At 37.8% G+C, this 22273-nt stretch overlaps 1 protein-coding gene across 1 annotated transcript; it reads right to left on the bottom strand.

Moving 5' to 3' along the window:
• Positions 1-4838: 4838 nt before the first annotated feature.
• Positions 4839-17422, bottom strand: hs3st3b1a (heparan sulfate (glucosamine) 3-O-sulfotransferase 3B1a). The gene is made up of 2 exons (XM_053515406.1): positions 16710-17422; positions 4839-6931 (listed from the first exon to the last, which is right to left on the bottom strand). Exons 1-2 carry the CDS (start codon positions 17216-17218, stop codon positions 6313-6315), a joined length of 1128 nt encoding a protein of 375 aa, XP_053371381.1. The 5' UTR covers positions 17219-17422; the 3' UTR covers positions 4839-6312.
• Positions 17423-22273: the final 4851 nt, after the last annotated feature.

Here is a 22273-nt window from a genome sequence, read left to right on the forward strand (position 1 = left end):
CACTACAAAGGAAATAGGGCATTTGTATCGATCAAGGGAAAAAATGTATGACTAGGCGGAAAATGTCGAGACAGTCATCAGGGACTGTCCCCATGAAATTAATAGGGAAATCTACCAAACCATTTTATACCAACAAGAGGATAAAATTCCCATCTGACATCAGAGCGTGGTGGTACTTTTATACGGCTTATAAGGATGACTATTATGTGAGAGTGAGTAGAGTTCAATTATTTGTGTCTATTGAAACAATAATCACTGTTCCCTAAAAAAAGAAGAAAAAAAAAAACTTTTAACACGCATCAGCAACATGCTTAATGGTTGTAAAAAGCGAAATAGTTGAGGCTTTTAAACTTGGATTACAGGATGTGCTGACTGCCATGTGTAAGGGCCACTAATCCTATTTGGGATGTTCATCACCCCTTTGCATGAGCGTTCTTAAGAAACAGAGCTTACTTACAATAAGGGAACATAGGATCTTTTAATACACACACTTGTTTATTCAATGAAATAATCATTAATATAATATAGATTAGTTCCACTGGCTGCAGCAATAGTTAGTATGATGTAGATTAGTCCTATTTCCTGAATGTGTGCAGGATAAATGTGTTGTTAATAAGTTTATAACAATTTTATTTTTGCCCCGCTGGAAAGAAAAGCATGTGAAATGTCATGTTTAATTATCACATTGATTATTACACCGATCACACTGATTGTCATAACTGTATCTTATTCAACCATTTCGGTTTTAATAAAGTGCAGACTTTGATCATGCATTCACTCTCCACCTTATTAGAAAATTCTGTATCCCTATGAAACACATTCATAAAAGTTTCCAATCAGTCAGTCGTTTGGCAGCACATTGGATACAATCGTCCAGATTCTGGGCAAGAGGTTCAATTAATACTCACTTCAACCATCAACAAGTGATGTCAGTCTTTTTAATATGTCATGGTTGTTGGTACCAGATGGGCTGGTTGGAGTATTTCAGAAACTGCTGATCTCCTGGGACATTCAAGTGCAAGAGTGTTACAACATCATTTAAATCCAAGTCTCCCAAACTTTTTGGTCATTATGCAAGTCTTCACCACCCTACGTCCAGATTTATAACACAGGACAACTGTAAGATAAAAAAAAAAAAAAAATTATATTGGTGACATACTTACAGTGGTAGAGGTGAAAGTGTTCTCTTAAAGAAATTACAATCATGATAATAAGAATAATTTGACGTTTTATTTAATGAAATTTCTTTACAACAATAAATATTTAGCATGAAGTCCTTCATTCCCTCGAAAACCTCCTGGAAGACGTCTGGATCACTGTGGTGCCACTTACTCAATCAATGCATGCTTGATTGCTTTCTGAGGATTGTTGAACAGACATTTAATACAGAAGTTCTCAAGTCACCGGAGAATTTCAGAGTTCTAACCATTTCTGTGCAGAGTTGGATACCCTGGCTTCAGAAAGTAAAAGTTTCCCACATATGTGTTCCATCCAGTAACTAACCCAGCTGAGTCTTATTAGCACAACTCTTCACCCAGATAGGCTTGAACTAATTTGTGACATCACCTGCTTTGTGCACAGGAAAAATTATGATACATTGCATGCAATTTTGTCGTAATGTTTTTTAACCATCACTGTGCATGTTACATCGTTGACAAAACACAAAGGGATATTTCTTGCACCAAAATACCGAAATGTGCATTTTTTTTGCACATTTGCAGTACAGACGAGCTCTACAGAGGGTTGTGCGATCAGCTGAGCGCACCATCCGCACAGAGCTCCCTGACCTGCACGCAATCTACAGCAGGCGGTGCTGGACCAAGGCCAGGAAGATCGTGAAGGACCTCAGCCACCCCAGCAATGGACTGTTCTCTCTGTTGAGGTCAGGAAAGCGATTCCGCTCCCTGAAGGCCAACACAGAGAGACTGAGGAGGAGCTTCTTCCCGCAGGCAATACGGTCTCTCAATCGCAATCACACCACCACACAGTACTGACCCGCACATATGGTTTTTACACACACACTGGACATTCTAGACATTTGTTTGCACTAGTGGCCACTGCACAACTACACTCCGTGGTCATCAAATCACTCCATCACAAGTCACTTTAAATAAATCACTTTAAGCATATTTGCACTGCATAAGTCACTTTTAATATGTGGATTGCACAACCATGGACATTACTGCTGGACATTAAACTTTTATTACCATTTATTCGGCTGCTCTTATTGTTTTACATTTTTTTCATATATTTTCCATATATTTTCTATATTGTGTATTTTTGTGTACAGTTATTTTATTTTTAACTTTTATTTGTATATTTTTATTTTATTCTTCCCTAGTTAAACTTACCCTTTATTTTATTTTTCATATTTATTTCCAATTCATATGCTTTTATTCTTAGGTCACAAGCAGTTGTCTAAGCATTTCACTGCATATCGTACTGTGTATGATTGTGTATGTGACAAATAAAATTTGAACTTGAATGTGGTGAAAAAATGTTTATTGTGATCGGAAAAAAACATTGGGGCAGTGGTCACTCAAACAGTTTAATAGTGGAAGGTTGGTGGTTCAAGGCCCAGTGCCACCAAACTGCCACTGTTGAGTCCTTGAGCAAAGTCCTTAACGTTATCTGCTCCAGGAGTGTTGTATCCTGCCTGACCCTGTGTCCTGACCCCAGCTTCCTAACAAGGGTATGAAAAAAATAGAAAAACATGTGGTACATGTGACAAATAAATGAATCATCTTAATAAGTCTGGAGGGACCTACAGGTATGCTGAATTTACCATACCTGGTATACTTGGTGTCATCACCAGCAATTAAGCTATAGTCATAAACTGGCTTAATGGAAAAGAAAATGCTCTTGACTTTAATCAGTTTGACCCTTCTTACCAGGACCACCAGGACCAATCACCACGAAACTCCAGCACCAAAGGGTTATCTGCTTCCTAAGATTAGGCCGTGTCAAGTACAGTTGAAAGCCCAAGGCAAATGAACCAGAGGCATTTGTCTAATTGATGACTGAAGTTCTTGTTCTACACATCAGTACTGTGTAAATATTATGACTGGAAGAGATCATAGAAATTCATGAAGTGATTAATGAGTGAAGTGACTTTTTTATTATTTTTTTTAACACAAGCTGTTTTATTTCATTCACATACAGTATGTGCCAAATCAATCAAATAATTATGAAATGCAGCCAATAGAAATTCTTTAAGATTCTAAGGGCAGAAGGCACAGTAGACTGGATTGCTAGTCGTATTTGGACTTATTATGAAAAAGGCAATGTGACAAATATATAGTTTCTCCATGTACCCCATAACCTTTCCCACATTTCCTACATTCTTATTCAATAATCACCCCAGCTTAGCACAGTATACCTGGAGCTATTATACTTTGTGCTCAAGAGGCTTACAGGAGATCACATGGGTTTTAGTGTCTAACTTCATTACAAGGCTTTGAGGTTTACAGCCACCATTTACTAAAGATATCCAGGGATTCATACACACATACCTGACCAAACAGAAGCCAACTGCATGCAATGTGAAATGAGTTTTTCATACATGACCATCCCCAAAAGAAATGACACAATGACAGCCTGTTGTTTCTAATCCCTAATCACTGAACATGGTTTTCTAGCTTCTTCTCCCTTTTCCCTGTGAGCTTTACTATAAGATGAGAGTGTTGTGAATTGCCAGGTGTTAACTCACTGTGTCTCACAACCTGGAGACAGCTGAAGCTTTGCACACAACAGCCCGAGGATATCTACACAAACAACAACAACAATGTCCCAGCTGGGCGCTTAGCAATTAACACGCACACACACACACATGCATGCACACACACACACACAAACACACACACACGCACGCACCACTGTACATTGCTGTAATTATTAATTTATGTCACACCTAAGACTAACTTTAATTCCAACCTCAGTAATCACATTTATCTAATTATCTACAGTATGTCTGGTTTTTTTTTTGTTTGTTTGATCAACCATGTACTGGTTAGTGAGACAGATAAAAATGTTAATGATGTGATATAAAAAGCAAAATGTTTTATTGGGCTATCAGAGTTTATTTTCTTTTTCAGATGTGAAATAAGCAATCACTTTTAAATAAGACTTATAGTAGCAAATGTCATGATTAAGGAACGAGACAGACCTCACTGGTCAAACCAAGCACATTTTACACACCCACTGGCACAAACTCTCAAAAGCTAAAGCCTTCTGGCCCATCTATGCCAGTTTTAGTCTTGTCGTAAATTGAATTTCTTAGGTAGAAGCTGCAGCAGGAATTAGATGTCATTCTTTAAAACATTTCCCTGGAAGATGACAAGCTTTATCTGATATGACAGAAATGAGGATGGGTTCCCTGTTGAGTCAAGGTTTCTTCCTGACATCTCAGGGAGTTTTTAGTTGCCACCGTCACCCTCGGCTTGCTCACCATTTTCCTAGTTTTTTTTTTGGATTCTGTAAAGATGTTTTTTGTGACAATGACCATTTTTAAAAGCGCTATAAAAATCAACTAAATTGAATTGAAGACCACAATGCATCCTCCAAAAATTTTATGCAGCTCAGTGGGTTCAGTTAAAACTCAGAAACAACTGTGCAGTACTTATGCTCATTAGCTAGATGACTTCATGGAATACATGATGGAGCTCGACTGTAGTCACATACAGTACAGTACTCAGCAGCAGCCTGACAGGAGCCTGAGTGGAGTAATACATTTGCCTCAGTCCAAAACTATAACACAGGACAGAACTCTGTCTCCATTTTGTGACAGAGCATTCTGGCTGTTAATGGCATGAAAAAATCTGGACGACACATTTTGGTAAAATAGATTTATTTTCTCATTGCAGAAGAATACTGTATCATAAAGTATTCATAGTATCAATCTCCTGACAGGCATTTTGTTTCAATTTGAAAAGAAAAAAGCAACAACATTTGAATACCACAATAAATAGAGTATTCGGTTTGAACAACTTACTCTGGAAAGCCATAAGAAGAGAAAATGTCATTTCCTTAATAGGGTTGAATAAAACTCAACCAAATATACATAACCTGTTTATAAAAATATTTGTCCGAAGAAACTCTGTTCTTTTCTTGCTGTGCCTAAAAATGTAACTTATGACTTAAACCAAGCAGATGATGTTGTAGATCTTTACATCTTAGTGTTTCTCTGTTATTTAACATAAACTATTGGAAATACAGTGTGTTATGAAATAGCAAGATCAGTGTTATGCTATTATGAATTGAATCCATGTCCTCTGATCTCCCTGAATCAAGCACTTTATATTTGTGACAAACATGGCTTAATCAGCATTTCAGTTTATTTATTCGTTTTGTTTAGTTCCGAAGTCCAGTTCTGAGGTCATCCAAATAGGTCTGATGATCCTGCCGTGCTCTGCCAAAGAATCTGGGAGTATTTGTCCTCCCTATCCTGTTCTTCAACAAAATACCGAGGCCATGACACTATAACCTCTCCTCCCAGCGAAGAAGCACTCGATTATGGTATGGAGAGGTTTGTGAACTCCCTCGTCAGAGGAGTCACACATTTTGGCAACATTAGACCTTATATTCTTTAAAGTTCCCAGGATTCAGGTAGAATTGTTCAATAAAACAAATATAAATTAATAATTTTATATATATTCTATAACAACATAAAGCACTGCTGACAAATAAAATTAGGTTAAATATTATTGTAAAATCCCTCCAGAGTTGAATCAATATAAGGACAGTTTCTTTTTTGCCTCCGAGCTTGTGTCTGTCAGTTTTTTTTTCATCATAATTGGTGTTGTGTATCATTTAGTGTAGTGTATTGATCAACCTGAACTAGTAGTGGATCAGCTGGCACACCAAACTGACCCATCCTAAAAGACCCTTTCTCTGAGATTAATCAAATGCTAAGAAAACATTATGAGATAATGGACTCAGAACAATTTGATTAGGGTCTGGAATGCTTTGCTTCTAAGGATAGAAATTGTATAGACACTTAAAAGAGATGCTATTGCTTGATGGATGGACTAAAGAAAAAGGACATTTTCTCTGCACAAGACTGGCACTGTTTACCCGTTACTAATTTCATTGTGCTTTTGTCTTCCTTTTGGGGACGGTTCTCCTCATTTGAATTTCTACTGCTCATTCACCTCAAAGGTCCCAATTTGGTAATGCAGTTACTCAAACCTATTAAATAATAAGCTCACCAATTCCCATAAAAATGGATTGAATGCAATAAATAGCATTAAATAGACTTCTATTCTTTTTACACAAATAATTTTTTTTACAAAGTGTTTTTTTGTCAATCATTTGTCAATCCCATCCAAAATCTTGCCCAGTCATGAGGTAAAATTTTTTGTTAAATGGCTTGTAAAAGTCTTGCAGTTGACGGACCACAGTCGGACGGATGTTAGGGTGTGTGCGTCCTTTGGTTTTGCCCAGGCAGTGGGGCTTGCTGTTGCTTGCTGGCTTTTTTAGGCATGGGAAGCCCTTGGCTGGGTTAAAGTGGAAATGTTTTTCTGTGATCAACCTCCTTAAGTTTAGGAAGTCCTGCACACGCTCCATTTCACCAGCTGGGTCAGTGATTAGCCGCTCACCGCTCACAAACAGCATCTGACTGAGTGGGAAAAACTGCAGCCAGCGCTTTAGGTGCCGGGCATACATACCAATCTGCAATGCACTCCATGTGGCATCAATCACGCCTGCTGTTGCATTCTTGAAGGTCAGGCTCTCAAAGGAGGGTATGTCTGGTTTCTTGGAACGCGTCTGTGTGTAGTCTGAGATGGCTCGTGTAACCGGGTCCCGCACCACCACAATCAGCTTAGTGTCCTTCGACATGGCATAGATGCGGCCTGGGACCTCCTTTGTCACAAAGTAGCTTGGGGTCTTTTCCATGGTGATTTGGCCCTCTATAGTTTTAGGCATCAGCTCTCTAGAAAACAAGACAATGGTGTTAGCAAAGGAAGACGAATGTTTTAAATATCAACTATCTATAAGCTATCCGCATTCTTCTGTCTTTGCCCTCAAGCTAGTTGCTGTCTCAGCAACAAGATGTAGTAGGTTAATCCGGGTCAGACCCTAGGGCAGTATCATTTGGAAATTAGTTTTTATGATCCATAACCAACTGCCATTTAGAGAAATCAGAGGCTCTATAAAGGATTGCCAACACACTGAACTGTGGGTTGAGATTAAGCAGAGGCAAAGACCTACAGAATGTGTACCATCTGTCTCATACAGAACCCAGAGTGGTGATAACACACCTCATTACTAGAGTTATATTAAGGCACAAAATAAAAAGAAAAACAAGTGTCCCTTTATGTTCATGTTAATTTAACTCATGTTCTTCAGCAGTTTTCATCAATGACATCATCTTTGGATCTCCACATGCGAAACAAATGAGCGAACTGGCTCACTGACAAATTTGACAATCCAGTGCCTAAATTTATTATTTTTTTTTTCAAATTTGTAAAATGCTGAAAATATACAGAATTTTGAAACCTACAGTTTCAACAGCTACTACAAAGATTTCAGTATTAAAAGTTGTTGATTCAAGGGAGCAATCAAAAACTCCTTTGAGATAAATGCAGTATTTCATTAGATCAAATCTCATGCATATCTGAGCCTGTGTAATAGTTCCTCCCTCGCTGGCACAGTCAGCAGGGTCAGCCTGGTCCTATAATTGGGAAACTAGCCCTTTAACTTTAGCCTGCATTCAGGGAATGGCTGATGCAGGCCAAGTGGGATTTGACAGAGTTAGGTGCTTTCCAGCATCAGATGGGTCCATGTGGTTTACGTGAAGGCAGAGGACTCCAGAGACAGACAATGAGTGAGAAAACACTTAACACCACGTCTGAGCAATATGATATTACACAGGGATATGTTAATATCATGATACACTTTTCTGATTTTGGTGTGTATTATCAAATTTCTGTCAGTGCTTTTTCACCTAAATTTTTTACTCACTGTAACAAGAAATTGATTAACATTTGAATCATATTTTGATTTATTTGTACCAATTTCACCCCATGTCTTTTTTTAATATTTTAGTTGTAAGTAAATATACAATGTAAAATCAGCAAGTGCTTTATTTTAGTGCATGTTTCAGGGATTTACTAAAAATTGTTCCTGGTTAATACAAAAGGATGGCATGGCACCACACAAAATACAGACATCAGTAGGCATGAAAAACATGATATCTAATCATTTAATGCAAGATTGGTGAGCAAGAGGAAATGAAAATGAAGGACTACATTAGGACTTCATGAGGTAAATGCACTGAATTGAGCTGAGTATTCCTGCTTAATCGAATACCACATTAAACGCAGCATGGTGTATATTCCCATGTAATCTTCTGAACCACTCCTCTCTCACACTCTCCCTATCTATCTCTCCTTGTCCAAAATCTCTCTAGACCATTATCATTATCACAGAGGCTGAAAAAAGCAGCAAGCTAATGAGAGAGGGGCATGTGGGAAAAGAGGCAGCAAATCAGCATCGCTGCAATTATTCTCCCCATCTCTTGGATACACAACCAGAGCGCCGGGGGCTGTTTCTGGCAGCCCGAGGGACTCAGAAACTTACTACAGATACAAATTTACACACAGTCCCCATGCAAAACAAACATGGATTAGAATTATGAAAAACATTTTTCCAAAAAGCCACCCTGAAGAAAAAATGTGATTCTCTTGAGATAATTTGCCTAACCTTGGAGTCATTTCCTAAAGTTGACCCTGAACTAGTGCAAGCTTAGTGAAAACTGAAGGACTTTCATCAGGGTTTTAGAGTCTTGGTGGCGGAGAAACTCTAGACATAAGCAATATTTTGAGCAAAAGTCAAAGTTTTAAATATATTTGCTGACTAAAAAAAAACATCATAGTGTGCAGCTTATTTGTAGTTGGATCATATCAGTTTTTGGAACTTGCAGGTGGTTCATGCTAATTTCTATGAAACTCCCTGAAATAGCACGATTTCAAGTGTTGGTCAAGAATTGCCAAAGTTCTAATAAGTTACGTGTTTTTCACTGTGAACTCCCCCTTGATCATTTGGTATTACCAGCTGTATGATTCCCAACCAACACAGCAATAATTCACTTGTGGAATTGGCACATAGTCCACTACATAACATGATAGAATGCTTTATTTGTACTATCAATGCAGTGCACTTAAATAGGGAGGATAAAGAGATTTGAGGGTTGGCTAAGTGCTTCTTTGCTAGCTAGCTATCTGAGACAAATTACATGAAATTTTACACCTCTGGATTTCAATGTTACACGACATCTATCATAGATCAGGGAGCCTGCCACATTTTGATAACAAATTGGTATATGATTTGTGGGCGTCGGCTCCCCGATGCCCACAAATTATTTACAACATCCTACTTTCGAGAGAAAGAGGGCAATTGCATACTGATTCTTCTCTCTTTCTCCAAAAACTCCCAAACTACCGTAAAATGTACTCATGTCCGTAAAAGCTGTGAAAATAAAGTCAGTTTTGTTCATTGCACTGTTAGCAATGTTTTTTTTGCTTATGGTGAGTTTAATGGTCAGAAAAGATGTTAAGGTGACTAGCTAACTTGTTAATTGCTACTGTGTATTGAGGCCCTATGTGATGACATCAAACTTCCTGTTCACACAACAAAACATAAAATTGACACCATGAGTTAAATGAAGCATATGATATGATAGGATATACAGTTATGTGTTTTATATATTGCATTTTCTTCATATACCCAAAATAGTTTATAAATTAAAATCACTAAACAAAGTATTATACAAGACAAGATAATAAAGATAACATTAGAATACACCTTAGGACCTGAATGTTCTAAGCACATTAGGACTTAAATGAATAACTATGAAAATGGCTTTTTATAAGAAAAACCATATAGCAATTCTTGATAAATCATAGGGGATTAAAGATAAAGCAGGTTTTGACAAGTCTTTACAATTCATAGCAGATTGTCATAGTTGATTGTCATAGCTATGTAAATTGTTACAACTTTTAGACAGTTTTCCACAGTGTCGAACAGTATGGCATGAGTTTTACATTGTTCGTCATGGAATCGCTTAGATGATTCATAACAACAGCTTAACATTTTTTAATAATCAAGCACCCAAGAACCAACAGGATTTTCATTTTAAGACATTTAATTTGCTCTATCAAACAGTTCAGGAAGGTGGTTAAAATTGTAAATCTTTTTGGATTTGATCAGAGAATTAAATGATGAGGGAATCAGGAGACTCAGAGCCAGGGTTCAACAAGAGAAGCTTTACCCTTTTATTGTGCACATCAGTTAACTTACCCAATGTAATCCAAACACAAGGTGTAAAACAACCATATTCATACCAGTCTTATAGTGAGGTATCAAGACATAAACCCAAGGCCAAAAAAAAGCAAAACAACAAAATACATATACATAAAATCATGTGAGCATAAGTAAAAAAAATCACACTAACATGGATTAAATCTTAATAATTGTGTCATATCTATATCAAATGGTATAAGAAATTAAAAGGAAATTCCTTAATGCGAACGCCTCTGTAGTCAGAAACATGGCCTAGATGGAGATCATCATTTATTAATGCCTACAGATTTTAAGTTATTTCAAGTGATTTGTTCAATTGAGAGATATTATTACGTTTATAGGATTATTTCTAAGGCTAATTATTTAAATACAATGAAACTATGTAAATCAGTGTAGAAAATGGTTGTTTGATTTATATGTCACAGGCTAGTGTTTGTACTAGCTTCGCTGCCAGATCAGCAAAACAAGCTATATGAGCACTCGCCAGAGGCTCCAACAATCTGTGCTTCCTTCCAAGCTTTCATTTTCTTCATAATGTTTCTATCCAAATTTAATTAGAGGTTGTCCAACCTCCTTGTCCATTTTTGTACCACAAATGGTAATGCATTCCATGTAAAAATGATGTTGTGAACACTAAAGGATTGATCAGTGTGGATCCGTTTACAGCAATCATTCCTTTTTACTGTCGTACCTAATTTGTATAGAACGTACAAAATCTCAACTCAGATGTTGCTTGTCTTTGTGTAGGTTTGTCGCATGCTAACATGATCTTAGGTGAATGCTTGACCTCACTTTCCCATAGGATATAAATCTAAAAGCAAGAGATTTTGGTGTGCATAGTTGTTGCAGATGTGTTGTGTCTTGGGTAGAGGTGAGGTATGTCTGCAGATCTAGATCCTGGCGTGCTAGTGTTTGAAGAGCTGTCTCCAAAACCTGTGTTTACATTGGCTGCTATCAGGTCACACGTTCAAAGGCTCAAGTAGGAGTCTTTAAGTGCGTTGAGTGTTTGCTGGTGTGAAGTTCACTCAGAATGCTCTAATGAGATGGTGAGTGAGTGGCAAAGCACTAATTTGCACCAGAATACAGTTCCTCTCTGGGTACTTATTATGCTAGCAGAGACCCATGGTAGTGATACACTAGTTCAAGAACAGCTTTATGTCCTTGAATATGTGAAGTGTTTTGTTGCTGTTTCAGCATGTTGCTTTAGGGTAAAACATAACCTGGTTGAGACACAATGCAATGGTGGTGCATAAAACAACCTGTGTGTGTGTGTGTGTGTGTGTGTGTGTGTGTGTGTGTGTGTGTGTGGTTGGACGAAATTCCTTTGAGAACATCTTTCTTTGTTAAACCACACAAGAGGTGACACAGGGTGGTGGTATGCAGCCACTTCAAAAAATCTGACAGTTTCTTCGGGACATGTTCCAGATTTGAATCAAAAACAATGTGGGATGATGTGGGCAGCTTATTTGTCTACATTATGTCACCTTTCCATTCGTATGAAACTCCTCATAGCATTTTCCACTGCTCCCACCTTTAGAAAACACCTCCTGTACAGTACGTAATGCCTTCATAGCAGTTTTGCTCATTTGTGCATAAAAGCACCATTTTAAAGCAAGGACCCTTAGCTGTGTTTTATATTAAAACTGTCTTGTGTACCATAATTAAATTGAAATTAAAAAGGGCTATTCGCTGCTTTTACTGGGATAATAATAATAATAGGAAAAACAGAGCAATAAACCAAGGACCATAAACTCAACTGCTGACAAAACATGCTAATGATGTGTAATTCTTGAAGTGGACTACTTGAAGAGGTTTCACAGCATTGAAGTGATTTTTTATGGACTTTATTAATAAATAAATTCCTTAAGGTATATTAATTATGTAAAGTATATCGATCTTCATCACAATTCAGTAAAGTAGGCTTAAGAGAAGCTGCTGATTTGTCATCATTCTGCCAAACTCATATGGACAACTTTTATTACATTATGGACAACGAATATTTCAAATGTTTCAAAACAGTCAAAACAGTCCCTAAGATCATATTACAATACTAATTTACATGTATATTTCATTGTCATTATCTTTTCGTATTTTCTTACAAACTTTTCCAAATTTCCCTACTGTCTAAAAAAGCAAAATTTTTCAAATGTAAAAGAAACCTTTGCATCATTCAACTTTCTTGGAAGGTGAGCCATATGTGAGGCAGATGGGGCAGTCCCTGTGATATTTACTCACTCACTCATCTATATAGACATTTTAAAATGGCACTAAACATTCTTTAAATATTTCCTGCTGGGATTTTAGTAGCTAAAAAAAATGTCCACCTTATGCTTACCAAAGAGTAGCCATGAAAAACAGAGGAAGTATTTAAAAATTCAACATTTTGCTGGGGTTAAAAGTCATTTACACAATCTACACATAACCAGGATCAAGTTTTTATACTTTTTTTTAACAAGTTTTATACTAGACGGCTTCCACAAAACAACATGATTAATATATCAGGCTGATCATTCTGAAGTCACAGAAAGAGTAGCTAATAGATTGAGTGTTAACTGCTACTATTCATGTTTGGAGGTTTTTGAATAACAGTGTGAATTATACAGAATTCCACGTTGATATTTTTTATTCATTATTATGATTTATTGAATAGTGCATTGGAACCATGGATAGGTGCCATGTTTGGTCTGTAGGCTGCCTGTTGAATAGGTTTGCTGTAGAGAGTTTAACAAGCACTTTATCTGTGAATCAATTGTGAAAAGTAGATTTCTTCTATGAATATGTTTAAGAATGAGAAACGTTCCACAGGTCTACCACTGTCTAGGATTTAGAAACTCATCTTGGGTCAAAGGTTTCCAGGGTTTTTTTTTTTCTCTCTTTTTTTTTCAAGTAAAAGATCATGCTGTGTTAGTCAAAAAACACTTTCACCCTCCTGAGCACATTTGCATACAAAGTGAAGGAAGAAACAACACAATTCACTCTAATTGCATGCTCTCTCTCGCCAGGGTTAATGTAGACCTTAGGGGCTCTGCCGCCTCCTTTTCACAGCCCGGCTGCTTCTGCTGAGCTCTCAATAGAGTCGCGCTCTCGATTTACTGCAAGCATCTGCTGCACTCTCACACACACATAGCGCTGCGTGTTTTAATATACTCTTCAGAAAATATGGCAACAAACAGCACTTATGTGTTGATTATTTTAAAGTATGGTACTTTGTCTAGGGGTACACTTAAACAAAAATGGGAGCACATTAAGACATCAATATGTATAATTGAAAAAGTAATTAGTGCATTGTTGACTAAAAAGTCATAAATGTCATGTCTGTTGCAGGAAAAACCCTGCTCTATCCAAAAGCCTCTACAGAAACACATGGCTGCCTTTATAATGTCGGACCCACAGTGCAAGTCTCGCTGAATGTATCCGCAGGGGGCACTGGCTCCTGACCACATGCTCCTTTCTCTGGACTTCTGTCTAAAGAACTATTCAGTGAGGCTTACTGGATAAATTCAGCCATCCATCCAACTGGTTCATCCTAGTGTGACCAGTGGGCCAACACCCTTGAATCCTCTACAGAGAGAGCTTAACAGGAGAGCATGGCATCCTTTCCTCAACTTTCTGAACATTTATGTTTGCAAGCAACATTACTGACTGCAGGTCAGGCGAAAAAGCGAGATGTTATTACAGGTCACGGGGTCACACAGGAGTTACAAGTGGTGTAGACTAACAATGAAAGCTGTGCTCTGAGCAGTCATTAGGGAGCTTTAATTGTGTGAGTTGCCAGTGGAGGTCAGGCAGCAGTGCATGGCCCTGACTAGATTTCCTCATACCGAGATGTTTTAATTAGACAGCAGAGTTGGTTTTGTGAATGGGATCATCATTAGAGCAGTGTGCCTGCTGCTGCCATGAACATACTGGCTTAAAAAATGATTGAGACATTCAAACCATTTATACCACATTTAATCCTGATCACAGAAATATCATCCAAAGCATAAGGCTCATTGTTCATTCCAGCTGTTTTAATCACACAATTAACAGTTACATACAGTATAGTTGAGAGCTCTTTGTTTAGCTCAGTATTCCTCATCTCTTTGGAGGGGAACAGAGACAGAAAGTATTCAGTTGTCTTTCTTCCAAAAATAGACTACTATGAAGCACTCTTTATAGTTGGATTCAGCACATGCTGAGAGCAAAGTGATTACTTCTTCTTCTCATCATACACAATAATCATTCAAGCACAAAAAAACTATTCCTCCAAATTGTGATTCATTCTATACTTAAGAAACGGGTAAAAGGTTGACCCTAGCCTTGGACTGATTCAGACAACTAATGCATACGACAGCCACTCAATGGACTGTAGTGAGTGGCTGTCTAGTAACCACACACTGCTATGCTTCATGAGAGATTCGAAAATCTCATTTAATGTATATAATTCTCATCTATATTTTATTTCATTTTTTCAAGAGTGAGTAAAAGTATTAGGGGGATAAACCTCAGCCTAACACATGATACGATATAATTTTGATTCCTAAGGCACAATCAGCTTTGAATAAGCTATAAAACCATACCATTCATCCTCTGCTCAAGATGTAAAGATAATTTGAAGAAATCCCACCATTAAAAAATTATGATAATAGGTTTTTCCCTCCTATTTTCTGGGGCATCACTTCAACAGTTCAATGGGTCTGCATATTTGATGTGGCACAGGTTTTACACTGGATGCCGTTCCTGACGCAGCTCCCCCAATTTATCTGGACTTTGAACATGGACAGTGAGAGATCTATATGATAGTCAGAGAGGATGATGATTTGTAGTAGATTATCAGAATGATAAACAAATAATTTTGCTAGACTCTATCATTTACGCATAAATTTAAAATATTTCATATTTTTTCATACTAGATAATTTTTTTAAGATAATAATTAATTTTTATTATCAGGTATACTTAAAATAATAAATTTAGGATTTCTGTGAAGTGACTAACTGACAGTACCCAGTATGGTTGTGCAAGAAAAATTGACCAAATGCTGCATTAAAACGTCCATGTGTTTGCATAGGCTCTGTTTGTTTTATGATTACAGAAGTTCAGTTTAGGTCTGATTCACCATTACCAGACTTTGCTCTGTGCGGGAAGAAATGTTCAGTGAGGAGTCAATTTGCAAACAACATGGTGTGTGTGAATGACCCTGTCTCTGTCAAAAAATATTTTTTTCTTTCTTAGGCTGCCAAAGCAGGATTTCCTGTACCTGCTGTGGCATTATATGTCAGTATCTTTACATATACATGGACTAACTACCGGACAAACGTGACTAACAATGAAAGGAGTGAGTGTACAAAATAAAGCACTGATCCCACAGACTTTAAAGGTAGCACAAAAGCATGATGAATCACCATGCTAGAAGTTTAAAGGTGAATCACCTGTACCTTTCTTGCATGACATCTTAAATGTCTTCATCAGAGAACAGGACAAGTCATAATGAAGGCTATTGTTACCTCACCATTACTGAACCTTTTCTGAAATATTTTTTTACTGTTATATACTGTAAGTGTGTGTTATACTGTATGTATAATGTAAATGAAATAGGCAACAAGTGCATTTAAAAATGTTAAATCCATCAACAATAATAATTAACTGCAAAATGATACTATAATGAAAAGTTTGTATTATTATTAACATTGGTAGTAGTAATAGTAGTATATTAAAGCAAGGCAATGTGCCCATTATTAATCCATGGGTATTAATCTGGAGTGGAGGTTTTGTCAGCATTGTACCCATATGTCCACTGTATTAAGTGCTTCATCTAATCCAAATTCATGAGGACACTTCTTTAGGACCAGTCATCATCATCATCATCATCATCATCATTGTCATCATTGGTGCTTCCACAAAATTACACTCACTTTCTTACTGATCGTCTATAATGCTTTATCCTGTGTACAGGATCATGGGGAAGCCTGGAGCCTATCCCAGGATATTTAGGACACGAGGCGGGGTACACCCTAAGCAGGGTGCTAATCCATGGCTGGGCACACAAACATCCACACACTCATTCACACACAACAGTCAATCTGGCAAAAACAAATTAGCCTAATCTGCATATCTTTGCAGGAGTACTTGGAGAGAACATGCAAACTCCATACACAGACCCGAGGTGGGAATTGAACCCGAACCCTGGAGGTGCAAGACGACTGTGTTCTCTACATCCTGAATTTGAAACAGTATTTCCTAATCTAGTGCAACCTCAAAAATAATGATACCAGACTGTACTGTTTAGTATGCATCATCACCAAGGAAAATGCAACTGGTTTCCAGTTTCCAGGTAAACCAATAAAGATACACACATTGATGCGACCATCCCACCGATAACGGGACGCACATATGAGCAGTTTTGCTCAAGAGGAAGTTTCACACTCACCTGTACCACTCGAGTCCTTTATCGTAGTTCCGGTCAAAGAAGTGCGGCTCCGCGCCCACAGCCCTGATGTCAGGGTGCACGCGCAGGAACTCAAGCAGCGCGCGCGTGCCGCCCTTCTTCACCCCGATGATGATGGCCTGTGGCAATTTCTTCATCTCCGTCCCGTTGTAGGCACCTGTCGCCGCTGTCTCTTCCTCCACAGCCCTTATTTCAGCCTTACTCTCATCCCACTCGTCTGCTCTGCTGTCCAGGTCGTTTTCGTTGTTTAACAAGTCCCTCGAGTGCGCTTTGGAGTAAACGTCCCTGAAGGGATCCACAGCGGTCTCCGGCTTCGTCCCTTTCCCGCCCGAGTCCACCGCGAACCTCGGCACGGAGGCGCAATAACCCACGCAGCAGTAAAGCATGTACACCCAAAGTGTCAGCATGATGCACGCGACCAGGAGTCTGTTCTTTCCCGTGTGAAACGAAACAGTGCAGGAGGTCTGACAAAACAGCAAGCTATACTCCATAAGAGCGCCGCTTACGCGTCAGCGTCCCGTTACGCATGGTACCGAACCTGTGTCTCCCTAACCCCCACAGAAATCCTTAAGACATGTGAACATTGCCTTAAGTCAGAGTGCATTCCCTGCGAGATGCTGAAGTCATGACATTTTAGGCTCTGAAGGAGTTGCAAGAAACTTGTTGTGTGTCTGTGTGTGTGTGTGAGAGACAGAGAGAGATGAAGTGTCCCGTTGCCTCCCCTGTTAATAAGTAGTGAGTGTGTAGAATGCCTGGCATCACAAACGCTCTGTTAGAGGGGGAGGAGTTATTTCACTCAGAATGACCAATCAGACCCGAGAACCAAACAATTCTTATTATCTCATTCCAATTAGTCATTCCTCACTTTTTTATTGAAAAAATAAATAAATAAAGTATGTACCTTCAATTAATAAGAAAAGTTTACTTTATATTTATTTACTCATTTCTTTTTTCAATTAAAATAATTCCCAGAGCTTGACACTCCTTTTAGGTATATCAGTTTTAAAGATGATGTGACGTCAGCAATCTTGGGGGCTATTTATCACTTAACACAATTCCTATTTGAATAATAATTTATTATTAAAATTGCTATTTTTGGATAGGAAATTCAGGACACAACGCAAGGTACGCCATTGATGGGGCGCCAATCCATCGCAAGGCATTCAAACCAGTATCATTCATAGTGACACACTACAGGCAATAAGGAAACATTAATCATATCTATTGTCTATGGACTGCGGGAGAAACCAGAGCACCTGGTGGAAACCCAAAAAACACAGAGAGAGCATGCACTCATGAATAAACACACAACACTGGAGGTGTGAGGGAACCATAAAACTATATAATAATGTTATAATTAGGGGCCACTCATTATGACAGCAGCCCTATGAAGGTGTAGGTTGTAAAGGGCCTTCTGGTTATTATTATCATGAGGGCTATTTTTGTCATTATTGTTATTTCAATGTCATTTTTCTTTTTTCACCTGTGGGCCTCTACCTAAATACTTAAATTGTAGGGTTCTTTATGTTTTACTTTAAATACTGAAAGCCCATCTCTTATTTTAACTTCACTTAGCTTATTAGTGTTAAGTCCCAAGTAAAGTATGTTAATGATGGACCAAGACTCAGCTAGCACAGAATCTCCTATTCTTTAACACATTAATAACTTTTCCAGATGTAGTCTTATAACCTTTACGTTTGATTCAATTTATAAAAAACATCAAGACATTGTGGTCCTTGTTTTTCTGGTAAAAGACAATCTGGTCCACTCAAAGGGCAAATTTAAGACATGCATATTCTGAACCTGTGGGTTTGCCACACTGTACATGTTCAAGATGTTCATTTCTTCTATATGAATCCACCTAATAATACAGTTCAATGATACTACAAAACTGGTTTAAGTGATGTGTGCATGTGTCTGTGTGTGTGCGTGCGTGTGTGTGCGGGTGGGTGTATTCATATGGCAAGGAAACTCTAGTACCTCTGATGTACCACAGGATTACCACAGAGCTGATTACTACAGAGCCGCTATATTAGAGTTTTAGCAGAATTGCTCTGACACTGCCTGCTAATCCATTTGTGTGTGTGCGTGTGTGTGTGTTGTTCCACTTGGGTTAGCATGATGTCATGAAGGGAGAGATACTCTATTATATTATTATTATATTATTATTTTTTAATGAAAACCTACTGAGCAACTCTTGCTTAAATCACCCATGTTACACATGCAACTCTGAGCTCATAGCATTTATTACAACGTTCCAACCTCTCTGGACTCTGTCATAGACTCATTCCTTTATCGTTTGCAATAATTATGTGACGTATTCATTTAAAAGTGTTAGATGTGAAAAATACTGTATCACAAGTGATGAAGTGAGTGAAAGACAGATGGATACAATGGGGTGAGAATATATTCCTTGTGACTTTAATCATCAATGGTTGGTTTCTCACGTGTGCCCTTTTGGTTGGTTTTGACTGACACATCAAAGTGACATAGAGATGGGGAGGAAGAGACACTGAAGTAGAAATCAAAGACACCTGAGGGGAAAGAGTAAGTGCAGACATCCAGACTACTGAGCGGAAGACCATATGAGCAGATTAGTGTTGTGCGTTATGCTTTGCGATGCATAGAAACTGCCCCCATCCTACGCACACACATACTCGAACACACATTTTTTCATAGGGAAGCAGCCTGTTTGTTTTCAAAGGGACTTCAGGGAAGTTTTGGGTGACACATCAAAGAGAAGATTGGTCCTGAATATCTTCTATAATGAGATGTTACTGTTACTGTACCTCATTATAGTCTATTAGCCTCTTATGATCAGAAAATTCCTTATACTGTACAATGCTCTACACCATTCATATGAATCTTCTTAGTATTTTACTTATGGTGCAGGGCTTCATAGGACCTATACATTTACTGCAGTTTTAAATTTGATTCTCATCCCTTTTTATAAATACAATTCAATATGCATAACAATAACAGTGCAATAGTGCTTATTTTTAAAATAAATGTGTCACCTTTACAATGACCACGATTTTAGAGTCATTTAGATTTAAAATAGATTTAAAAAAATGATTGAGGGATGTGTAAAAAATATTTTTTTAGGTATGTCCAATCAAACCGTCATCACTAAGCAATGGTTGTCCACAGTGCCCTATGACTTTATTGCAGGTAGTCACATTGCTTTTATGGAAGTAATGTAGAAGACTCAAGATTTCTGGCAGCTTACAGGTACACATATCCACACTCAGACATCCTATCATTCACTACGGCTAATTTGGAAATGCCAGTCAGCCAACGACATGTGTCTTTGGATTGTGGAAGGAAACCCAGAGGGACCCACAGGAAAGTCATCAAGCATGAGGAGAACATGCAAACTCCATGCACACAGACTGGAGACAAGATTCGAAACCCCCAACACTGAAGACGTTAAGGTTAGGGGTAGCACAGTGTTTAAGGCATTGGACTATGGTTTGGAAGGTCCGAACCCCACAACCACCATGTTGGGCTGTTGGGCTCTTGAGCAAGGCCCTTAACCCTCAAATGCTCAGATGTATAATGAGATTTAAAAAAAATGTAAGTCACTCTGGATAAGGGTGTTTCCCAAATGCCTAAGATGTAATGTAAATGGAGGTTCAAGGTGATTGTGTTAAATGCTAAGCCACCATGCTGCCTTTTAACTACTTAATGGTCAATTTATTGAAAACTTTAAAATCACATAAATTGGAACATCTGAATGGGGAAAAAAACTATGCTGAACTCAGGATGTATTGTAATATATTGTAATGTAACATATTACGTAACTGCTTTAAATACATTTAAAATTTTATTATTACTGTAGATAAAAAAATTAACTGATTAAATTTATAACACTGAGTTTGCTGATTTGCAAAAATAAACACATGAGATTATGATCACTAATGTTAATTGGCTGACTAGCTGTTAACAAAACACAGGCTCCAATACACAATGTTTTTTCCACACTTTGTATTTTATTTACAGTAGGTCCATAGGTCCATGTAAAGTCAAATGCAGCATTAGTTTGCCAGCAAGAGTAAATATGTTAATGCATTATCAGCACCACACTGTTTATTTAGGCCATAAAGAAATTAACAGATGTAGGCATTTCAGCGACAAGTTAATACAGTTATATAAAAGGTGTTCAAGTCAATCCAGGACTTTTTTGTGTGAAGAATAACAGACCACAGTTATGAGGGTAAAAATTACCTTTATTTCCCAAAACATTCTCCGACTACACTAATCTAAGTGTTTCAATAGTGATTGTATACCATCAAGGGAGAAAGTTTTCACAGTACACCAGAGCAATGATCAGACTGCCTGCATCACACCATCATACACTGGCCTTCCACAAACTACTTTAATCCAAACATCCAAACATGTGGTAAATCTCAATCTGTTTTATGCCTTAATTTACAGGAAATATTATCAGAAGTCCCTGTTTGATTTGAACGACCCTTGTAGTTGCAGTTTTGTATACCTCTATTGCCTGCAGTTATATTCACAACGAATTATTAATTAGAGTCAAACATGAGGTAGTGAAGTGTGTTAAACAGTGACAGCCTTAATGACTTAAGATTTTTACCCAAAAAATAGGACTGATAACGATGCAAAAAAAATAAAAAGAAAGTTATACTCTATTCACAAATTGATACTCCTCAGGTCCTGATAGTACCTCATCTATTTTGAGGGCATTAGTACCTGATTTTTCCCTGTCATGATTCCCATCAAACTAAAAGCATGTATATCTTACAGTACATGCTTGAGAATTTAGCTGTACTGCATACCCCCCTTTATTCAAAACAATGGAATAGAAAAAAAATCCAGATGTGATCCATCTCATGGTGTGCAACAGTGCTGCTTTTGCAAAATTGGCTTTAAACCTCTGCAATGTCTCAAAAGTCGATGTTTTTGTACCCTTTTAGGGTCATGTGTAAACACTTTTTTTTTTATCATCAGACGCACACATTTCTGGATAGTTTGGGCTGAGTTTTTTAATGGCTCATTTTTACCCAACATGGAAAAAGCAACTTAGTATGACACATCTGCCAAGACTGAAAAAATATAAAGTGTCACTTATTTTAAGAGTGATATGTCGATTCACTGTAAAATAAATGCTCTATGAATAACCATATGGCCGTTTCATATTTTAGCAATGTTACAGTATTTGAAGGCTGTGTCTAAAATAAGGCAATAATTGTTTCTGTTCTGTTTCATGTCATGGAATACTCCTCTCGTGTGTTGGGAGGATTCAACTCTGACAGATTCAAGAATAAATGGCTTTATAAAACCACAGATGCAAAGCACCCATCACATTATGAAATGCACTTAAGAGCAATAAACATGAAAAAAGGAGGGAAAGTTTTGTAGCGAATATTAAGGGTAGAATCATCACAGATATTTTCTGCCTGTCTCGTACCATACAGTACGTATATGCTGAATGCTTAACCTGACTAGCAGGGAGGAAAGGAGTGAGGAACCACAGGGAACAATGAACATTCAGTTCAGCCTTGGCTTTGATTCACCAT

Source organism: Clarias gariepinus, chromosome 16 (assembly GCF_024256425.1).
Source record: "Clarias gariepinus isolate MV-2021 ecotype Netherlands chromosome 16, CGAR_prim_01v2, whole genome shotgun sequence".
Taxonomy (NCBI): Eukaryota; Metazoa; Chordata; class Actinopteri; order Siluriformes; family Clariidae; genus Clarias; species Clarias gariepinus.